Raw genomic sequence first — 23,466 nt, forward strand, 5'->3', positions numbered from 1 at the left:
AGGAGTTCCCTGGTGTGGCAGTTCTTCAGACAAAGTGCTGACGACAAGACACAAGTGGTTTGCACACTGTGTAATCAGAGCCTGAAGCGAGGCATAAAAGTTCTCAACCTGAGCACAACCTGCATGACCAGGCATCTAAGTGCAAAGCACGAGCTGCAGTGGAGTAGACACCTCAAAAACCAAGAAAGGTCTCTGGCTCCTCCTGCTTCCCCTTCTGCTGCAGTCTCAGCCTCTTCATCCACCTCTGGAGTGACAGTGCCACCTGCCACCCCGCAAACAGAGGATCTGCCAGCAACACCACCATCTGGGTCACCAAGCATCTCCACATTGTCCCACGGAAGCGTTCAGCTCTCCATCTCCCAAACACTGGAGCTGAAGAGGAAGTACCCCCCTACCAACCCGCGATCCCTGGCCCTGAATGCAAGCATTTCAAAATTACTGGCCTTTGAAATGCTGTCATTCCGTCTGGTGGAGACGGAGAGTTTTAAAGGCCTTATGGGGTTGGATGTCCCACAGTACGTCGCCACTACTTTTCCAGGCGTGCCATCCCTTCCCTGCACAACCAAGTTGGGGACAAAATCAGGTGTGCACTGCGCAACGCCATCTGTGGCAAGGTGCACCTAACTACGTGGACCAGTAAGCACAGTCAGGGCCGTTATATCTCCATAACAGCACACTGGATAAATGCAGTGGCGGCTGGGCCTGAGACGGATAGCAGTTTGGCGCATGTCCTTCCATCACCGAGGATTGCAGGGCGCTTCAATTTGCCTCCTGTTGCTTCCTCCTCCTACTCTGCTTCCTCATTCTCTACCGGCTCCTCATCCGGTCAGCGTAACACCTTCAGCACAGCAGGCAGTTTTAAAACGTATCTGTTTGGGGGACAAACCCCACACCGCGCAGGAGCTGTGGACGGGCCTTGAACAACAGACCGATGAGTGGATGGTGCCAGTGAGCTTAAAGCCTGGCCTGGTGGTGTGCAATAATGGGCGAAATCTCGTAGCAGCTCTGGGACTAGCTGGTTTGATGCACATCCCTTGCCTAGTGCATGTGCTGAATTTGGTGGTGCAGAGATTCCTTGAAAAATTACCCCGATATGTCAGAGCTGCTGTATAAAGTGCGGGCCATCTGTGTGTGCTTTCCGCGTTCTCACCCTGCTGCTGCTCGCCTGTCAGTGCTGCAGCCAGGGCCGTCTTTAACAAGGGGCAAAAGGGGCAGCTGCCCCGGGCCCAGTTGCTCCTGGGGGGCCCAAGGCAGCTGCCTCTTGAGCCCTGCTGGCCACTGCCCTGAGTATCAGGCTATCAGCTACACAGGGGGGTGCTGCCATGCCATGCCATGCCTGCCGGCACTCCAGGCAGCGTACTGTGAGTGCTGTGATTTTCTAGGACCTTAGATGACATCATCCCCATGTGACCAGTAACCTAGCAATATTACTGGTCACATGGCTATGAGGTCATCACAGGTCCTGTCTACCAGGAGTGTTGCTGCAGGAGAAGTTTCCCATAACTGTGGAGCTTTTTTTTTGAGAAGAAGATTACATCAGGAAAAGGTGACAGGGGCTGTAATGCTAATATACTGTAAGCTACTGTATAGTGGAGTGCTATACTGCTGTACTGTATACTATGAGGGTGCTGTATACTGTATATTGTGGGGTGCTTTATACTGTGGGGCGCTGCATATTTTGGGGTGCTGTATACTATGGGGTACTGTATACTGTGAGGTGCGGTATACTGTATAGTTTGGGGTGCTGTATACCGTGAGGTGCTGTATACTGTGGGTGCTGTATATTGTGGAGTGCTATACTGCTGTACTGTATAGTGTGGGGGGCTGTATAGTGTGGGGTGCTGTATAGTGTATAGTTTGGGGTGCCTGATACTATGAGGTGCGGTATTCTGTATAGTTTGGGGTGCTGTATACCGTGAGGTGCTGTATATTGTGGGTGCTGTATATTGTGGAGTGCTATACTGCTGTACTGTATAGTGTGGGGGGCTGTATAGTGTGGGGTGCTGTATAGTGTATAGTTCGGGGTGCTGTATACTGTGAGGTGCGGTATTCTGTATATTTTGGGGTGCTGTATACCGTGAGGTGCTGTATACTGTGGGTGCTGTATATTGTGGAGTGCTATACTGCTGTACTGTATAGTGTGGGGTGCTGTATAGTGTATAGTTTGGGGTGATGTATACTGTGAGGTGATGTATATTGTGGGGTGCGATACTGCTCTACTGTATACTGTGACGTGTTGTATACTGTATAGTGTAGGGTGCTATACTGCATAGTGTGGGGTGCTGTATACTATAGGGTGCTACACTGCATACTGTGGGTTGCTGTATACTATAGGGTGCAATACTGCATACTCTGGGGTGCACTGTAACGCTAGGGTGAACCGAGCCCCGGTCTCCTTCCTGCAGAGCGCTGCTCCCACTTCCAGCCTGAGCCCAGCTGCCCAGAGCACTGATCCTGAGCTGCTGGAGTCTTCAGAACTGGAAGTATTTATATCACTGTACTCTACCAGGTGTGTGGATTTTTTGTGTGTGTGTGTTGTGGTGGAGGCCGTGATTGCATGCTAGGGTGTGGGAAGGCGGGATCCAGGGGGCCCAAGTTAATTTTTGCCCAGGGTCCAATCAATATTAAAGACGGCCCTGGCTGCAGCGTAACTTCGGCCTTCCCGCTCATCGCCTCATATGCGATGTGCCCACAAGGTGGAACTCCACCTTGCACATGCTGGCCAGACTGTGCGAGCAGAAGCAGGCGATAGTTGAGTTTCAACTGCAGCACGCACGGGTGAGTCGCTCTGCGGAACAGCACTACTTCACCACCAATGACTGGGCCTCTATGCGAGACCTGTGTTCCATGTTGCACTGTTTCGAGTACTCCACCAACATGGCCGTGCCGATAACGCCGTTCTCAGCGTTACTATCCCACTTCTATGCCTCCTTGAAAAAACGCTGCTGGCGATGATGGAAGAGGATGTGGCACAGGAGGAGGAGGAGGAGGAAGAGGGATCATTTTGTAGGGTTTCCGGCCAGTCATTCACAAGTGGCTCTGAGGGTGGGCTCCTGCACCCACAAACACCAGGTATACAATTGTCCATCCAGGGCACAGTTCTGGAGGATGAGGAGGTGGAGGATGAGGAGGAGGAGATGGAGGAGGAGGAACCTTGTTCACAGCAGGGTGGCACCCAGACCAGCTCATGGCCATCACTGGTGCGTGGCTGGGGGAATACAGAGGACACAGATGATACACCTCCCACAGAGGACAGCTTTTCGTTGCCTCTGGGCAGCCTGGCACACATAAACGATTACATGCTGCAGTGTCTCCGCATTGAATGCCGAGTTGCCCACATTCTAACTTATGTCCATTAGAAGCACAATGTACCGTCCTTAATTCCCTCACTGGAGCGTGATCGTAAGATGCGCGAGTACAAGCGCACACTGGTAGACGCGCTGCTGGTGGCATTCCCACCTAACAGCGGGGATACAGTGGAAGCACAAGGCGAAGGCAGAGGAGGAGGAAGAGGTCGCCAATGCAGCTGGGCCACCGCCAGCACGTCAGAAGGCAGGGTTAGCATGGCCGAAATGTGGAAAAGCTTTGTCAGCACGCCACAACAACCAGCACCACCAGCTGATATGGAACGTCTTAGCAGGAGGCAGCATTTCACCAACATGGTGGAGCAGTATTTGTGCACACGCCTACACGTACTGAATGACGGGTCTGCCCCCTTCAACCTCTGGGTCTCCAAATTGGGTACATGGCCTGAGTTTGCCCTTTACGCCTTGGAGGTGCTGGCCTGCCCTGCAGCCAGTGTATTATCTGAACGTGTGTTTAGCACGGCAGGGGGCGTTATCACAGACAAGCGCAGCCGCCTGTCCACAGCCAATGTGGACAAGCTCACGTTCATTAAAATGAACCAGGCATGGATCCTACAGGACTTGTCTGTACCTTGTGTAAAATAGACATGTATACTGGCCTTACCCAGCTATTGTTATACTACAGCGCAATTGCTCATTCTTGTATTTTTGATATTTCACACTCTTTTGGAGTGTACCCTAATTTAATTTTTTTTTAATTAAAACCAAAAAACAGTGTTGGCTACCTCATCCCTCCACCGCTGCTTCCACCTACACCGTTACGTCCACCGCCTCCTCAAACTCCTACTCCATATGGACCTCCACCTCATAAATCATTTCACTAATTTGTCTGTTACATTTTCGGGTGAAATTCACCAATTTTTGGCTGTAATATACCCCTCCTCTACCTAGTTGACAGTTTAATAAATTTCATAAATTTTTTTTTTACATTTTCGGGTGACATTAAACAATTTTTTTCTGTCATAGACCCCTGCTCTACCTAGTAGACAGGTTAATAAATTTCACAAATTTTTCTGTTACATTCTTGGGTTGACATTTTACAATTTTTTACGTGAATAAACCCCTGCTCTGCATAGGTGACAGGGACAGAAATTTTTTAAAATATTCTGTTCCATTGGTGGGTGACATTAACCCATTTCTGGCGATGAAAAATCCCTACTCTGCATAGGGGACAGGGACTTAAATTTCTAAAATTTGTCTTTAATTGGCCCTTTCATTTGATCCTTTTGTGCTTCAATAATTTGTCCCACATTTCCACTCTATTATCTTTAATTTGAAACAATTAACCTCCCTTGGATGTGGTCTCTCTTTCTCACGCTCCCTCTCCGGCATGGAACCCTGATTCGCCGATAACCGTAATCAACATGGTAGGCTCAGAAAAGAACATCAAAAGTTGATAGAGAAGATATCCAAATGGATGGTGGACGTCACAGGGACATGCGATCAGGCAGAAGTTATCTAGAGTCAACAAAGCGGCAGCAGGGCCTCTCCTGGCTAACGTTTCCAAATCCAAAATACCCCAGTGACATTCCCTATAATTTTTTATTAATCATTCCAATAACAGGGCATCTTAAGAGTCCTGTATTTTTATTTATCGTCACTACCTCCCCGAGTCGGGAGTGGGTAATTGCCACGCGCTCCCCTCCTTAACTTGGAAGCTTATGCTTCAATACTTTGTCCCCCATTTCCGCTCGATTACATTTAATTTCATCCATTGACCTCCCTTGGATGTGCTATCCCTTTCTCAGGCTCCCTCTCCGGCCTGGAACCCTGATTCCCCGCCACCTGTTATCACCATGGTAGGCGCATAAAAGAACATCAAAAGTTGATAGAGAAGATATTCAATTGGATCGTGTACATCACGGGGACGTGCGACATGGTGGAGCCTATACGTACTGAATGATGGGTCTGCCCCCTTCAACTTCTGGGTCTCCAAATTGGGCACATGGCCTGAGCTTGCCCTTTACGCCTTGGAGGTGCTGGCCTGCCCTGCAGCCAGTGTATTGTCTGAACATGTGTTTAGCATGACTGGAGGGGGTTATTACAGGTTATATTTCCCAATGTTTTGGGGTGTACCCTAATTTAAAAAAATAAAAATAAATGTAAAACCAAAAAGCAGTGTAGGCTACCTCCACCGCTGCTTCCACCGCCTCTTCAACCTCCTACTCCATATGGACCTCGTCCTCCAAGATCAAGATTATTATTTTTTATTTTTACGTATTTTATGTTATTTAAAGTCATTTCCCTATCCACATTTGTTTGCAGAGCACTTGCCATGCTCTTAACCACATTTTCAGCCCTCTAGCCCTTTCCATGACATTTTTACAGCCATTTTAGTGCTCAAAAGTTCGGGTCCCCATTAACTTCAATGAGGTTTGGGTTCGGGGTCAAGTTCGGGTCCCGAACTCGAACTTTTTTGTGAAGTTCAGCCGAACAGGTCGTACCCGAACATCTGACCAGCAACAGGTTTCCACTGGTAAGAGCTGGGGATAGGTACCTGAGGCCGGGGGTAGGTACCTGAGGCCGGGGGTAAGGAGGCCACGTTGATTTTTCCGCACGGTCCCACAAGCTGACATGGATCTGGCGGCGAGGGACTGGAACAAGGGGATACTAGTATAAAAGTTATCCACATACAGGTGGTAACCCTTATCTAGCAGTGGGTGCATAATGTCCCACAAAAGTTTCCCGCTAACACCCAGAGTGGGGGGACATTCTGGGGGTTGAATACGGGAATCTCGCCCCTCGTACACACGAAACTTGTAAGTGTACCCTGAGTTACTCTCACAAAGTTTGTACAGCTTCACGCCATACCTCACCCACTTAGAGGGAACATAATGGCGGAAAATGAGTCTCCCCTTGAAAGCAATGAGAGACTCATCAACCGCGACCTCCCTTCCAGGAACATAGGCCTCCAAAACTTTGGCCCCAAAGTGATCAATGACCGTCCTGATTTTGTACAGGCGGTCATAGGCAGAATCACCTTGGGAGAAGGGGGGGGACATGCTGCATTATCTGCATAATGCAGTCATTTCTGAATGGCCGCAAAACGGGAGCGTGTCATGGCCGTACTGTAAAGTGGGGTCAGGTAGAGGACATCCCCACTCCAGTACAGCCTGACACTGTTTTTATTGACTAGGCCCATGTGCAGCATGAGGCCCCAAAACGTCCTAATCTCGTCTGCACTGACCGGAGTCCAGCCACCGGCCCTAGCCAAAAAGGAGCCCGGATGTTGAGCAATGGGCGTACAAGTTTGTTTGCTCCACCATCATATTCACAAAGTGGTCACTGAAAAAAAGACTAAAATAGTCATAATCAGTAAAGCCCACTGTGGGAATCTGGATTCCTGGTTAGCCAACAAAATCAGGAATCATGGGTTCAAAATCCTCTGGGGTACACCATGCAACTTCACCGGTAGGGGGCTCAGGTGGACTTATCTGGTGGGCCGGAAAACTAGTACGAGCCCCAGAGCTGCTCGTACTAGTGTGGGCCACAGGGTCCCTGGCATGGCGGTCCTCTTGCTCCGCCTGGCGGCGTCTCCGCCGCCTTGGGGGCTCATCATCATCATCGCTAGATGATGAGGAGGACGCGGATGACAAGAGGAAAGTGGGGTCATCCTTGTCCTCACTAGGTCTCTGAGTCGTAGGCAAGCAGGGCATATGCCTCCTCTGCCAAGAACATTTGGCGGGCCATAGGGGAGTGAGTGCATGTGTGTGTGCATGCATGGAAAACTTTATTTAGTGTGCGTGTGTGTGGGGGCATGGATGTTCGCGGACTTTGCCCTAAACCTAACAGAAAAAAATAACTAAATTAAAAAAGTGAAAACCCAAAAAAAGGAAAAAAAAATAGAAAAAAAGATTCAAACTCGCTGATCAGCAGTCCAAAGCTGATCAGCGGTGGGGTGGGCGATGCGCTAACAGTGGCCGGACGCTAAGAGTGCTGGCCACAGTCAGCGTATGCAAAAAAAAAAAAAAAACGCCTGCGCCACAGAAAATGTGTGTGTGTGTGTGTGTGTGTGTGGGGGGGGGGGGGGGAGGGGGGGGGGGCAGGGGGGCAGCTGTGCTGTGGACCCCAGACACCCTATCAGGGTGATGCAACAGTTCAACTTTTTTTTTTTTCCCTAAACTTTTCCTGAATATCCCTGCCTAACCTAAACTTTCCCTAACCTGTCCCTATGTACCTTTTAGTGCAAGATGGCCCTGTGGACGGTCAGAAGGGGTTTGCTGGGCAGAGATGAGGGTTGCTGGGCACAGATCCTACGCAGGCTCCTCTCTCCACGGTCTCCGGACACAGAAAGGAAGAGGAGGCAGATCTGCAGTAAGTTTAAACCTCCTGCCCGCCCTGCAGCCAATCAGAAGTGATCCTGAGAGGTGATGTCACCATCACCTCTCAGGATCGCAGGATGGTGATTGGTGGTGTAGTATCACACCACCAATCACAATCGTGTTCCGGGTTATCGGGTCACCAGAGACCCGAATAACCCGGAAACGCAGCAAACCGCAGGTCTGAATTGACCTGCGGTATGCTGCGATCGCCAATATGGGGGGTCATAGCAGGCACCCAGTTCCAATCACTGCCCGACACGCGGCTGTGATTGTAAATACACATGATTTAAATTCGTCTTTTGAGGGTGGACACATTGTGGCAGGGGGCGTGTCTGGGCTCCTTACTGCAAGAGTGACGCCTCTCTGGGCACCTTACTGGCTAATTTGCATACCAGATTTTCAGAGGATAAGAACATCTATTGCGGGAACAAAGGCACGTCTTGAAATAAGGTACTGAGTGCTATTAGGCCATGGCTTTACTTCAACAGCGATGATCCTGGTGACAGATTTCCTTTAAAGCTGACCTACAGCAGTGAAAATAAATGGCTGGGTTGTTATGGAAACCTGGAGTAAAACTGTATGTGGAGGCTGGAGGACCTGCGAGCTTCTACTGGCTGATAAGGGTCATGTGACCAAGCTTCTATTGGCTAATGCATTTTTTGGGAATATCTCAGGAACGGTACGTCCTAGAGAGCTGAGACCTGTTCTCAGGGCCTTCTTTAATATTGATTGGACCCTGGGCAAAAATTTACTTGGGCCCCCTGGATCCCGCCTTCCCACACCCTAGCATGCAATCACGGCCTCCACCACAACACACACACACAAAAAATCCACACACCTGGTAGAGTACAGTGATATAAATACTTCCAGTTCTGAAGACTCCAGCGGCTCAGGATCAGTGCTCTGGGCAGCTGGGCTCAGGCTGGAAGTGGGCACCGCTCTGCAGGAAGGAGACCGGGGCTCGGTTCACCCTAGCGTTACAGTGCACCCCAGAGTATGCAGTATAGCACCCTATAGTATACAGCAACTCACAGTATGCAGTGTAGCACCCTATAGTATACAGCCCCCCACACTATACAGTATAGCACTCCACAATATACAGCACCCACAGTATACAGCACCTCACGGTATACAGCACCCCAAAATATACAGAATACCGCACCTCACAGTATACAGCACCCTAAACTATACACTATACAGCACCCCACACTATACAGCCCCCCACACTATACAGTACAGCAGTATAGCACTCCACAATATACAGCACCTCACGGTAAACAGCACCCCAAAATATACAGAATACCGCACCTCACAGTATACAGCACCCCAAACTATACACTATACAGCACCCCACACTATACAGCCCCCCACACTATACAGTACAGCAGTATAGGACTCCACAATATACAGCACCTACAGTATACAGCACCTTACGGTATACAGCACCCCAAACTATACAGAATACCGCACCTCACAGTATACAGTACCCCACAGTATACAGCACCCCACACTATACAGCCCCCCACAGTATAAAGCACCCCACAATATACAGTATACAGCACCCCCATAGTATACAGTAGAGCAGTATAGCACCCCTATATTAGCATTACAGCCCCTGTCACCTTTTCCTGATGTAATCTTCTCAAAAAAAGCTCCACAGTTATGGGAAACTTTCTGGCCCCTCATAAAAGGGGGGGTAATGTCACCAACTTGCCTGTCCGAGCTCCAGCGCTGCAGTCTGGGGCTCGGACACTGCAGCGCGGTGCAGACGTGCTGTCATACCAAGCCCCTTGGTGACTCTGCATTTAGGCCATGCCCCTCTCATGATGTTTAGGCCACGCCCGATCGATGACATATAGGCCATGCCCCTCTCATGACGAATTGAAGGTTGGTCGTAACTCCTGGATACAAGCAGTGTAAAATGAATCAGCCAGCAAAGCAGGCAATATGGACAATCACAATGCATTAGTAAGGGCCTTGTTTTAACTTTGTATACATAATAAACACCTTTTTCTGAAGTAAGACAGTCCCATTATGAAGATATATGCCATGCTCTTTTGTTGTCATCTTTTCTAGGGCTATCAAGAAAACAATAAAGCTTTCATACTGTCATTCTAAATTCTACAACTACTATTAAACTACAAGATAACATATTTGCAGCTGCAGTATATAACAATGAGTTCCCTAGCTATATAGAAGGTCCTATTGTTTTTGTAGAAGGACAATTTTTTATATTTGATTTTCAATGGCATAGTACTGCCCAAATTTTACTTTGTCATAGTGCATAAAATTGAGCCAGACTACTTATTTAACCCCTTGACAACCAGCGCCTTAAATGTATGTCGGAAGTTGTCTCTTTAAAGATGTTACCCTGTCCATGAGTACCATAGCCTCTGGATGCATGCTGTTTTACACAGCAGACATTAGGGGTAATGTATATAATCAGTAATAACAATCAGTTGCAGACATTTAACCCCTCAGATGCTGTGGTCAAATGTGACCATGTCATCTGAGTGCTGAAAATCTGGGAGTGCTGTGATGGCTCCCTGTACAATTTTCCTTTTTTAGGTTACCTTCAATCAACAATTATGTATTTATTACCTGTTCTGATAGGATACCGGCCAGTCAAAAACGCTGCTCTACTTGGGGTACATAAAGAGGCTGCAGAAATGTGTTGAGTCAGTTTCACACCTTCCCTGGCCAGTCTATCAATGTTTGGAGTCCTGAAATGTCAGGAAAACTTTAATTAGCACAATCAAATAATCAAACTGTTAAATAGATCTAAAATTATTATCTCCTATCTGCATCTGTCACTGAAATGTCATCACTTTCTGCTTCAGAGACCACAGAGTCCTTCCTCCTTACAGGCTCATTGTGGTCACAGACAAGAATTTAAACAGGGATCCAGGGGCGGACTGAGAACCCTCAGGGCCCCCGGGCAAAATAAATCAAGGGCCCCCCTTACAGGCCCCACCCATGTTCTGCTGCAAGCCCCACCCTTGTCCCGCCTCCATGCCCCGCCTCCAGCCACACCCTACACAATCTTTAATAAGATTTCAAAGTTAAAGCGACACAAAAGGCACCCAGACCCCTTCAGCTCATTGAAGTGGTCTGGGTACAGTGTCCCCTTTTGCAAATCGAGCTGCAATGTTCTAGAGAAACTGCATTGTTTACGTTCCAGCAATAAGTCGGCCTCTAGTGGCTGGCAGCCACCTGAGGGCTTCCTGGAGTAAAACAGACCTTTGGTCCGGTATCTGACGCTGGACGTCCTCACACTCTGCATGATGACCTCCAGGGTCAAATTTTTCCCCATAGGAAAGCATTGATTCAATGTCAGTCACTTCGGTGCGCAATCCCATCCTGCGGCGCGTGATCCCACGAGACCCGTGACCTACAGTGGCGGGTCTTGCGGGATCACGCGCTGCAGGACGGGATTGCGCACCGAAGTGACTGAACTCATTCCCGCGCAGCCCACAAGTAGCGGAACAATTACAAGAGGGGTGGGGAATAGCCAAATTAAAAAATATTTTGAACCAAAAGGTGTTATGGGGGCTCTGTGGATGGCACTGTTGTGGGGGCACTGTGGGTGGCACTGTTGTGGGGGCTCTGTGGGTGGCACTGTTGTGGGGGCTCTGTGGGTGGCACTGTTGTGGGGGGGGGATCTGTGGGTGACACATATATAGCACCTTATGCTATATATGTGTCATCCACAGATCCCCCCATAACAGTGTCCCTGTGAGTGAATGATCCCCAATACAGGGTCTGGGGGCCGGCATCTGGTGCTGTAATGGCAGCGGGGCCCAGTGCAGTCACTGTATTCTATTACACCGGGCCCCGCTCACTGTAATACTAATATTCATATGTGAACAACTTGAAATCCTCTGCGATCCTCTCCCTCTGAGCTCTCTGTACTCACAAACTCAGTAGCAGGCCGGGCGGCAGCGCAACTCACTGACGTCACGCGCCTGCTCCTCCTACTTTATGAATGAAGCAGGCGGAGCAGGCGCGTGACGTCAGTGAGTTGCGCTGCCGCCCAGCCTGCTACTGAGTTTGTGAGTACAGAGAGGGAGAGGATCGCAGAGGATTTCAAGTTGTTCACATATGAATATTAGTATTACAGTGAGCGGGGCCCGGTGTAATAGAATACAGTGACTGCACCGAGCCCCGCTGCCATTACCAGGCCAGCATAACATTCGGAATCGGGGTGCTGGGCACAGTGCTCCAGACTAAAAAAAATACCTAGTAGCCATTGGCTCCTGAACTGAAAAATTTAGGAGCCAAATTACATTTTTAGTCGCCAAATCAAAACTGAATCAAAATTTTGGTATCGTGACAACGCTACGCCGATCAGATTGGCGTAGGGTTGTTTCGATACCAAAGTTTTGATTCGCTTTCGTCACCATAAAAAAGTATTGCGATACTCAATACCGTGCAAAAAAAAAACACCAAAAAAAGCTGTGTGCATTTCGCATTTTATGAAACGTTCGGACCATAATAGAACAGTCCTATCCTATTTTTTGGGGTGACAAGGTGACTAAAAATGGCGAATGCTCACCGCATAGGAGATATTTTTTAATAATTTAATAGTTTGGACTTTTCGGACGCAGCGCTATGTAATATGTTTATTTATTGTTTATATATTTTATATGTAAAATTGGGAAAGGGGGGGATTTAAACTTAATATTTTAGGGTACTTTCACATTAGCGTTTTTCATTTCCGGCATAGAGTTCCGTCACAGGGGCTCAATACTGGAAAAGATGTCTTCAGGTCAGTCTTTTTGACTGATCAGGCAAAAGATAAAACCGCAGCATGCTACGGTTTTATCTCTGGCGAAAAAAACAGAAGATTTGCCTGAATGCCGGATCCATCCTTCCGGTTGAACCGTGCGATTTTCACGCATGGTTGCTAGGATGAAAGTCTATTCACTGTATTACTTTCCCTTATAACAACATGGTTATAAGGGAAAATAATAGCATTCTTTAATGCAGAATGCGTAGTAGAAGGTCAATATAATAAACATTGGTGGCGCAGTGCGCCCCCCCTCCCTAGTATAATAAACATATAAACATTGGTGGCGCAGTGCGCCCCCCCCAACATAATACACATTGGTGGCGCAGTGCGCCCCCCCTCCCTAGTATAATAAACATATAAACATTGGTGGCGCAGTGCGCCCCCCCCAACACCCCAGTATAATAAACATATAAACATTGGTGGGCAGTGCACCCCCCCCTCCCTAGTATAATAAATATATAAACATTGGTGGGCAGTGCGCCTCCCCCCCTCCCTAGTATAATAAATATATAAACATTGGTGGGCAGTGCGCCCCCCCCCTCCCTAGTATAATAAATATATAAACATTGGTGGGCAGTGCGCCCCCCCCCTCCCTAGTATAATAAATATATAAACATTGGTGGGCAGTGCGCCCCCCCCCTCCCTAGTATAATAAATATATAAACATTGGTGGGCAGTGCGCCTCCCCCCCTCCCTAGTATAATAAATATATAAACATTGGTGGGCAGTGCGCCCCCCCCTCCCTAGTATAATAAATATATAAACATTGGTGGGCAGTGCGCCCCCCCCTCCCTAGTACAATAAATATATAAACATTGGTGGGCAGTGCGCCCCTTCCCCCTCCCTAGTATAATAAATATATAAACATTGGTGGGCAGTGCGCCCCCCCCTCCCTAGTATAATAAATATATAAACATTGGTGGGCAGTGCGCCCCCCCCCCCCCTCCCTAGTATAATAAATATATAAACATTGGTGGCGCAGTGGGCAGTGCCAATGAGGGTTAAAAAAATAAATAAAAATTAACTCACCTCCACCAATTGATCGCGTAGCAGCCGGTCTTCTGTACTTTCTTCAGGACGCAGGACCTGTGGTGACATCACTGTGCTCATCACATGATACATCACCATGGTAATGGGCATTGTGATGGAGCTCAGTGACGTCACCACAGGTCCTGAAGAAAACAGGAGACCGGCAGCAGCTACGCGATCAATTGGAGGAGGTGAGTTAGTTTTTATTTATTTATTTTAACCCTCATTGGCACTTCCCACTGCGCCACCAATGTTAATTATACTGGGGGGGAGGCGCCGCACTCAATGTTAATTATACTGGGGGGGGGAGGCGCCGCACTCAATGTTGATTATACTGGGGGGGGGGAGGCGCCGCACTCAATGTTGATTATACTGGGGGGGACGCCGCACTCAATGTTGATTATACTGGGGGGGACGCCGCACTCAATGTTGATTATACTGGGGGGGGACGCCGCACACAATGTTTATTATACTGGGGGGGGGGGGGCGCCACCAATGAAGATAACTGAGCTGTTAATACAAATACAGGAGGCGGGTGCCGGAATCAAATAGCGGCACCCGACCTCTGTGACAGGGAGCTGCGATCAGCGGCAGTTAACCCCTCTGGTGCAGCTCCCTGTCATAGAGGTCGGGTGCCGCTATTTGATTCCGGCACCCGCCTCCTGTATTTGTATTAACAGCTCAGTTATCTTCATTGGCCACAGCCCCTCCCCCTGTCCCTCTTCTTATTGGCCGCGGCAGCAGCAGCAGCACAGGGGGAGGGAGAGACTCTTCCACTGCGCTGCTGATAATAAATAATATTATTCTGCAGCGGGCCCCCATCCCGCCCGGGCCCTCGGACCATGCCCGAAGTGCCCGACCGTTCAGTCCGCCCCTGCAGGGATCGGAGAGAGAGGAGGACAAGGAGGCTTCATCCATAAAGCCTGAATACAGTATGAGAGATTGTTCCATGGAGCCACCATAAGGATCACAGAGGCTCAGTGGGGTCCTGGGTTTAAATCTATCCAAGGTTAACATCTGTATGGAATTGTATGTTCTCCTTGTGTTTGTGTGGGTTTCCTCTGGATACTGGGATTTTCTCCCATCAGTAGTGTTCCCAGGGGGGGAAGGGGGGACGTCCGCCCCGGGTGCTAGCTCTCAAGGAAGTGCCAGAACAGAAGCAATGAGCGCTTCAATCAATACAGATGGAAGCGCTCATTGCTTTTCCCTTTATAAGATGCAGTAGTGCATCTTATAAAGGGAATACTAGTGAGTGCTTCCATAATGGAAGCGCTCACTAGTCTGCAGGAGGAGGGGGAGAGAAGTGCTGTGAGCACTGTACAGTACTTACCCTTCCTCCTGCTTGCTCTTCTCAGGGCCCGCGCTGTTGTGTCCTGGCTGCCTGCAGCGTCAGGACGTACAGAGTGCACTCTGACCTGACGCTGCAGGAGGTCAGGTGACTGCAGTGCAGTGTGGGCCCTGAGAAGAGAAGACAGCCAGGACAGGCAGAGTGGTGACAGGAGAGGTAAGTTACTTTATTATTTTACAGTCTGATCTGAGGTCTGATATGGAGGTCTAATGGGGGTCTGGAGTGGTCTATGGGGGATCTGAAGGTCTGACTGGGGGATCTGAAGGTCTGACTGGGGAGTCTGTAGGTCTGACTGCGGGGGTCTGGAGGTCTGACTGCAGGGGTCTGGAGGTCTGACTGCGGGGTCTGGAGGTCTGACAGCTGGGTCTGGAGTGGTCAAATGGGGGGTCTGGAGGTCTAATGGGGGTCTGGAGGTCTAATGGGTGGTCTGACTGGGGGGTCTGGAGGTATGACTGGGGGGTCTGATTGGGGGTCTGGAGGTCTAATGGGGGTCTGATTGGGGGTCTGCAGGTCTAATGAGGGGGTTGGAGGTCTAATGGGGGTCTGATTGGGGGTCTGGAGGTCTGACTAGGGGTCTGGAGGTCCTATGCGGGTCAGATATGGGGGTCTGGTTTGAGGTCTGATATGTGGGTCTGGTTTGAGGTCTGATGGGGGTCTTATATGGGGGTCTTATCTGAGGTATGATATTGGGTCGGGGTCTTACATGGAGGTCTAATGGGGGTCTGATCTGAGGTTTAAAACTGGGGTCTTATATGAGGTCTTTACATAGAGGTCTAAAGGGGGTTTGGTCTGAGATGGGGGGATCTCATTTAGGGTTTTATATGGGGGTCTGATCTGAAAGAAAGGGGGGGATTTTTTTGTACTAGCGCACAATATAAAGGGGTGTTTTTATACTGATGTACTATCTGTGTGGTACCAGTATTTTCATGGGGACTGTTTCTGCAGGAAAGTATTGGGGAGCACAGTGGAGACAGTATTCGTGGTGGCAGGATGGGGTGTTGAGAAGGTGAGAGGAAGTAGGAAAGTAAGATGTCTGTTTGTTAAACTGTGCAGAGACGAGGCGCGGCTGAAAGAAGTCACCATGGTGGTCTGGTCTAACAGGAGAAGAAGAAGAAAGATAATATCTACATCAGAGAAGAGAAGTCACTGGATGTAAGAGGTATGTGGCACTGTATGACCCTGTATGTTCTACAGCGCTGTATGTAATGTTTTCCAAGTATGTCTTTAAAGGGGTTGTCTGCTTTTTTTTTGGTTTGAGCGCTGCCTTCTCTGCTCTATTTACCTGCTCATCACTGCAAATGCTACGGCGAGCAGATGAACAGAACAGAGAAAGCAGCTCTCATATGAGCGCTGCCCTCTCTTCAAACAGCTGGGGGCACAGAGGGCATTACTACTATGGAGGGGGCATAGAGAGCATTACTAATGTGAAGGGGGCACAATGGGCATTTATACTATGGAGGAGGCACAGAGCCAGAGGGCGTTACTACAATGAAGGGGACACAGTGGGCATTATTACTGTGAAGGGGGCACAGTGGGCATTATTACTGTGAAGGGGGCACAATGGGGATTTCTACTATGGAGGGGTAACAGAGAGCATTACTAGCACAGTGGGCATTACTACTATTAAGGGGGCACAATGGGCATTATTACTGTGAAGGGGGCAAAATAAGCATTATTGCTATAAAGGGGGCACAGTGGGCATTATTACTATAAAGGTGGCACAATGGGGGTTATTACTATGAAGGGGACACAATGGGGATTATTACTGTGAAGGGGCACAATGGGGATTATTACTGTGAAGGGGGCACAATGGGGATTAATACTGTGAAGGGGGCACAGAGTTGGCATAACTACTGTGAGAGGGCACAATGTGGGCATGACTACTGTGAGGGGGCACACATCTGTACAAAACTACTGTAAAGGTTGTACAATGAGGGCAATATTACTGTGAGGGGGTACAATTTTTGTAAAATATTGGGGGTGGGGGTTCGAGAGAAAGGACCCGCCCCGGGTGCCAAACACACGCCACTGCCTCCGATAGTCCAGAAAAATATTTAGACTGTGATCTCTATACAGTGATGTAGAATTGGTTGGTGCTATATAAAGAAATCAAGTGGTTGACTAGGATGACAGGTTTAGTTTGATTCATTAGATAATAGTCTTGTAGAACAATTTTGCTTTCAACAGCCACTAACTTTCACATAACTGCATAAATCATTAGTACAGATGAATAAAAAATAAAAAAAAAATATATCTTATCTAAGAAACAATGGCTCTTTTCACAGCTCTTTTCCTACTTCGTTTCACCTATTTAGCTTTCAGACACTAGCGATCCGCTAGTGTCTGCTCTAACAAACCATCCTAATATAAGAGCTTATTGTCCTGCCGTTTAGCTAAAAAATAACTTATATAGATATGCAAATGAGCCTCTAGGTGCTATGGGGGCGTGATTAGCACCTAGAGGCTCCGTCTACCTTAACAAACTGCCGCCGCCCAGCGCGTCCCTCCAGCCCGCCCATCTCCCCTGGAATGCGATGCTCCTCGTATTCGGCGCATGCGCAGTGAATGTCTGATGGCTTCCCTGCTCAGACATCTCCACTGCGCCTGCGCCGATGACGTCATAGTGCTCCGAGGAGCAGGCACAGTGGAGATGTCTGAGCAGGGAAGCGGTCAGACATTCACTGCGCATGCGCCGAATACAGACGCGCACAAGGAGCATCGCATTCCGGAGGAGATGGGCGGGCTGGAGGGACGTGCTGGGCGGCGGCAGTTTGTTAAGGTAATCACTGTACAAATGTAATGTAGATTTTTTTGTAATGTAGATTATTGTTTTTTGGCAGCAGTCTTATGTAAATGTCAAATGTGAGAGTAGATGATCAAGACAACTGTTGGCAACCACCTGCAACCTCAGTCAATCGTACCAGTGAATAAAGGGAAGGGTCTCTGTATCTGTTCGTGTTTTCCGATATTTGCAATCTATGTATATTTAATTAAGTGTTCTTGCATGGCAAGACCACTTACTGTTATCTCACATATACAGTCAGGTCCATAAATATTGGGACATCGACACAATTCTAACATTTTTGGCTCTATACACCACCACAATGGATGTGAAATGAAACAAACAAGATGTGCTTTAACTGCAGACTGTCAGCTTTAATTTGAGGGTATTTACATCCAAATCAGGTGAACGGTGTAGGAATTACAACAGTTTGCATATGTGCCTCCCACTTGTTAAAGGACCAAAAGAAATGGGACAATTGGCTTCTCAGCTGTTCCATGGCAGGTGTGTGTTATTCCCTCATTATTCCAATTACAATGAGCAGATAAAAGGTCCAGAGCTCATTTCAAGTGTGCTATTTGCATTTGGAATCTGTTGCTGTCAACTCTCAAGATGAGATCCAAAGAGCTGTCACTATCAGGGAAGCAAGCCATCATTAGGCTGAAAAATCTAAACAAACCCATCAGAGAGATAGCAAAAACATTAGGCGTGGCCAAAACAACTGTTTGGAGCATTCTTAAAAAGAAAGAACGCATCGGTGAGCTCAGCAACACTAAAAGACCCGGAAGACCACGAAAAGCAACTGTGGTGGATGACCAAATAATTATTTCCCTGGTGAAGAAAACACCCTTCACAACAGTTGGCCAGATCAAGAACACTCTCCAGGAGGTAGGTTTATGTGTGTCAAAGTCAACAATCAAGAGAAGACTTCACAAGAGTGAATACAGAGGGTTCACCACAAGATGTAAACCATTGGTGAGACTCAAAAACAGGAAGGCCAGATTAGAGTTTGCCTTCACATTCTGGAACAACATCCTATGGACAGATGAGACCAAGATCAACTTGTACCAGAGTGATGGGAAGAGAAGAGTATGGAGAAGGAAAGAAACTGCTCATGATCTAAGCCCTAAGCATACCACCTCATCATTAAAGCATGGTGGTGGTAGTGTCTTGGCGTTGGCATGCATGGCTGCCAATGGAACTGGTTCTCTTGTATTTATTGATGATGTGACTGCTGACAAAAGCAGCAGGATGAATTTTGAAGTGTTTCGGGCAATATTATCTGCTCATATTTAGCCAAATGCTTCAGAACTCATGGATGGCGCTTCACAGTGCAAATGGACAATGACCCAAAGCATACTGCAAAAGCAACCAAATCGTTTTTTTAAGGGAAAGAAGTGGAATGTTATGCCATGGCCAAGTCAATCACCTGATCTGAATACGATTGAGCATGCATTTCACTTGCTGAAGACAAAACTGAAGGGAAAATGCCCCAAGAACAAGCAGGAACTGAAGACAGTTGCAGAAGAGGCCTGGCAGAGCATCACCAGGGATGAAACCCAGCATCTGGTGATGTCTATGCGTTCCAAACTTCAGGCTGTAATTGACTGCAAAGGATTTGCAAGCAAGTATTAAAAAGTGAAAGTTTAATTTATGATTATTATTCTGTCCCATTACTTTTGGTCAATTAACAAGTGGGAGGCACATATGCAAAGTGTTGTAATTCCTACACCGTTCACCTGATTTGGATGTAAATACCCTCAAATTAAAGCTGACAGTCTGCAGTTAAAGCACATCTTGTTCGTTTCATTTCAAATCCATTGTGGTGTATAGAGCCAAAAATTTTTAGAATTGTGTCGATGTCCCAATATTTATGGACCTGACTGTATATTCTTATTATTATAGCCAAATTTACCACCCTAACGCCTCCCACAGTTTTTACACTACATAGACAGTAATATACCGAAACGTGTGGATTGTTCCCAATTGGTGTACTATTACTTTGTGGAATGTTTCGCCAAATGGTTCACGAAATATCCGTGTTTTTGTGGCGAAATTGGTCCCATAGAAATGAATGGCGGAATGTTCAAAACTAGAGTGGGAGCTGACAAAAGCTAGAGTGGGAGCTGAAAAATCAGGACATGATTTCTAAACTGCCACCACTCCCTCATTTTCAAGCCCAACTACACACATCTTATATCAAAACGTTCAGCTATCCCTGCTGCCACTAAAAATAATGCTAAGCCATAGTCCTGATAGTTTTCACAATATGGCTATTTGTTTGCAACTTACGCTGCCCATTGACATTAATTCAAACTCCACTCTAGCTACCTCAAATTTGAATGGCAATTTCTAAACTGCGACTGTGCCTTCATTTTTAATATTTCAGAGACATACTATGCATTGAAATGTAGGTCTGGGTCTTGGGATTCTCACAATATAAAGCTCTTCACTGTAGGATTTATAGTTTTTAAAACTAATACCATTTGAAGATGGCAACTGCCAGTGAAGTGAGCAATTTGGAGCAGTTTGTTTTTAACCGCTCTTCTCTGCCCTATTTGAAATCTAATTTAGAATTTGTGACAGTTTGGCCGGCTTCTGGTGAAAGGTTTGGAAATAAGTTTTATACAGTAGAGAGTATTTGAGGTGTTTCAACTAGCTACATTTATGAAAAGAAATTAGAGCTGTGTGAATATCATCATGCCATCTAAAGGAAAGAGATCTAGAGCTGCAAAGATACGCTGGACTAAACTGGACATTTCAGACCCATACTTTCGGGATCCGGAGCCCCACAGCAGCATAGTGGAAATGGAGGTTTGTGACATTCGGGATCCGAAGCCCCATAGCAGCATTGTGGAAAAGGAGGTTTGTGACAGTGAATGTGCCCAGGAGGTACATGGTGAACCTGTGGTGTCATTCCCATGTTCAACTCAGTGTCAAGTTCAAGAGCACAGTGACAGTGTGATGGGCACTTCTGAAAACCATGGCATGCAAGAACCATGTGTACCAAGTGAGATATCTGTGCAGGCATCATTTCATCGGGTCATCATGGCTATGGAAGGTTAAGGAACAAACAGTGTACATGCATGGCTCTGACATTTTTGGCATACCACAGTGAGCTTGATGATGTGAGGAAGGAAGATCTTGATCAAATACTGAAGAAGGGCAACAGCTTGTATGGCACAACAATAAAAAAACTAGTAAAACGAAGAAATGTCTATCAGCACCAACACTTGACAATGGAAGAAGTGCCCCTCAGAGTCAACACTGACAAATATGAGTATAACGTTGTGAAATCTCCAGTGTTATCGGGATGTGTGAGAGCCACGGTAGACGGTGACAACAAAAGTTGGTTTGTTGATCTCTCCACAAGACTTCAGTGTCTCAATGCAGATGTTACACATGCACAATGCAGATGTTACACGTGCGGCCGTTCCGCAATTCCGTATTTGCGGACCCATTAAAGTGAATGGGTCCGCATCTGTGATGTGGAATGAACACGGAACTGTGGCCGTGTATTGCGGGCCGCAATACGGCCACGGATCACACACGTTCATGTGAACTAGGCCTTATCGGGATGTGTGAGAGCCACGGTAGACGGTGACAACCAAGGTTGGTTTGTTGATCTCTCCACAAGACTTCAGTGCCTCAATGCAGATGTTACACATGCACTTTTTATAGTAGTGCCATATTTCATTGCATTGTTCAGAGACAAGTCTGGGAGATATGCACTGTTTGATTCTCATAGTCGAAATAAGGATGGACTTCCTGCCACTGGAAAAGGAAAAGCTGTTATGATCACTTTTACACATTTGAGAGATATGGGGGAAAGGATTTATAAGTTGTATGAATTGCTCCTTACAGACACCGGAGGCCCTATTGATGGACTGCGGTATGACTTCATGCCAGTCTCATTTCATCATGCAAGATGTCTTTCAGAAGTTTGCTGTCCCCACTGGTGCAATCTGACAAACCACATAATGGAAAGCATGTGGAGAACAAAGTTACGGAGATGACCAACGATGCAACACACACTGGATTCCCAGCCAGCAAGCATTCTCCACGGTCACTTGATGCAAAATCCTCCCAGGGCATATGGAAGAACAGTAAGCCATTTTCCAAATTAAATGCACAGCGACAACAAAAACTGAAGACAAGACACAGAAATGAAAGAAGGCGTGGTTTCAAGGCTACAAAGATGTCTGTCACCAATAAGAAGAGGACATACATCACCAGCCGATACAGATCAGATGCTGATTTTAAGTTGAAGCAGAAGCAATACATTACCAGAAAATATGCGACAAATGCCGATTTCAACTTGAAGCAGAAGCATTACATCACCAGAAAATATGCAATAGATGCATGTTTCAAGTTAAAGCAGAAGCAATACACAACCAGCAAATATGTGACAGATGCCAATTTTAACTGTAAGAAGAAGCAATACATCACCAGAAAATATCATAATGATCCTGCTTTCAGAAAACGTTACTTGCAACAGTGTATGAGTTACATGAAAATGAAGCATCACACTCAAGCAGATTTTCCTATAACATGCAATGTGCCTTCAAAATAAGAATGAAATACAGATGATGGACTCGTGTCATTCAGGAATGCAGTCAACCAGTGGACAACAGCCTAATGCAGACAGCTATATCCACTTTCCATGAATGCATTAGGGCTGGGCCAACTTTTGTGTGCACGATGTGTCATCGCACCCTTTTCCCTAACCAAGTGAAACATTGCATTCACAGCAAATACAAGATGAATCTACACATTGTGGCTGCCTGTTTGACAGGGAAATATGTCCATGTGTGTAACAATCACTGTCAAGGCCCTGAACAATGCACCATACCAGATGAAAGGACCAAAGAATGGATTTGTCACAACTGTGATTCACATTTAAAAGTAGGACACAAATCATCCATCGCTGTGGCTAACATGGAGCTGGTGCCCACTCCCCCAGAGCTCTGCGATTTGAATGTGCTGGAAAGACAACTTTTGGCCAACATACTGCCATTTGCCAAGATCATCACACTTCACAAAGGTCGACAGGCAGCTATACACGGCGCTGTAGGGTGTGTGCCATTCGAGGTGGAAACCACGGTCAATACTCTACCAAGATCGCACAGCACATCCCAGTTACACAGAGTGAAGCTGAAAAGTCGTCTGACTTACAAAGGCCACCAGCTGTTTCACAATGTCAACATGAGAAATGTAGTAGTAGGTCTGTCAAAACTCATTGACACACAGCCCGACTACAGTGACATTTCAATCAGAGTGGATGAGACAATCGCTGATGATGATAATGATGATGGGATGGAAATCGACATTTGTGATGAAACTGAAATGATGGAGATACTTGAACGCATCAAATTGTGATCCATCAGAGGTACAGTCTGCAGGTTTACCAGCTGCTTCTGAGCAACAGAAAGGCCATGACCTACAACCTCCCAATGCAGAGGATGAGAAGGATGCACTAAGGAATTGGCCTAGACAGTTGTTTGCAGCCATCTGACCTTGGAAATGAAGCACTGACACATGGTGATGGAATATTCAGCATTGCACCTGCGCAAGGAAACACACTTAGCTTCTTTAAAGTTCCTAGGCTTGAGGCAATGGCTTTCCCTGTTCAGTTCCCTACTGACAGAATACATTGGACCAGGCAAGACAAGTCAAACTGTGCCCGAGCATGTATTTCAATGCAAGGCTTTTTTGTGTTGATACTCGTTTTGTAAGAGACACTAGCTACCTCTTCTTTGCGCAGTTTGTCACAGAGACACACATGGCCAAAAGCAGCATGTCCATCCAGTTAAGGAAAGGAAAACCCA

The 23,466-nt window shown here is 47.2% G+C and overlaps 1 protein-coding gene across 1 annotated transcript in view; it reads right to left on the reverse strand.

Moving 5' to 3' along the window:
- The window catches only part of LOC120994873 (arylsulfatase H-like), a 156,092-nt gene that overhangs the window by 105,357 nt on the left and 27,269 nt on the right, over nucleotides 1-23,466 (reverse strand). Inside the window, exon 3 of the mRNA XM_040423745.1 lies at nucleotides 10,289-10,410. Coding sequence (XP_040279679.1) covers nucleotides 10,289-10,410 — 122 coding nt within the window. The remainder of the gene's footprint in view (nucleotides 1-10,288; nucleotides 10,411-23,466) is intronic.

This window comes from Bufo bufo, chromosome 3, assembly GCF_905171765.1.
Source record: "Bufo bufo chromosome 3, aBufBuf1.1, whole genome shotgun sequence".
NCBI lineage: Eukaryota > Metazoa > Chordata > Amphibia > Anura > Bufonidae > Bufo > Bufo bufo.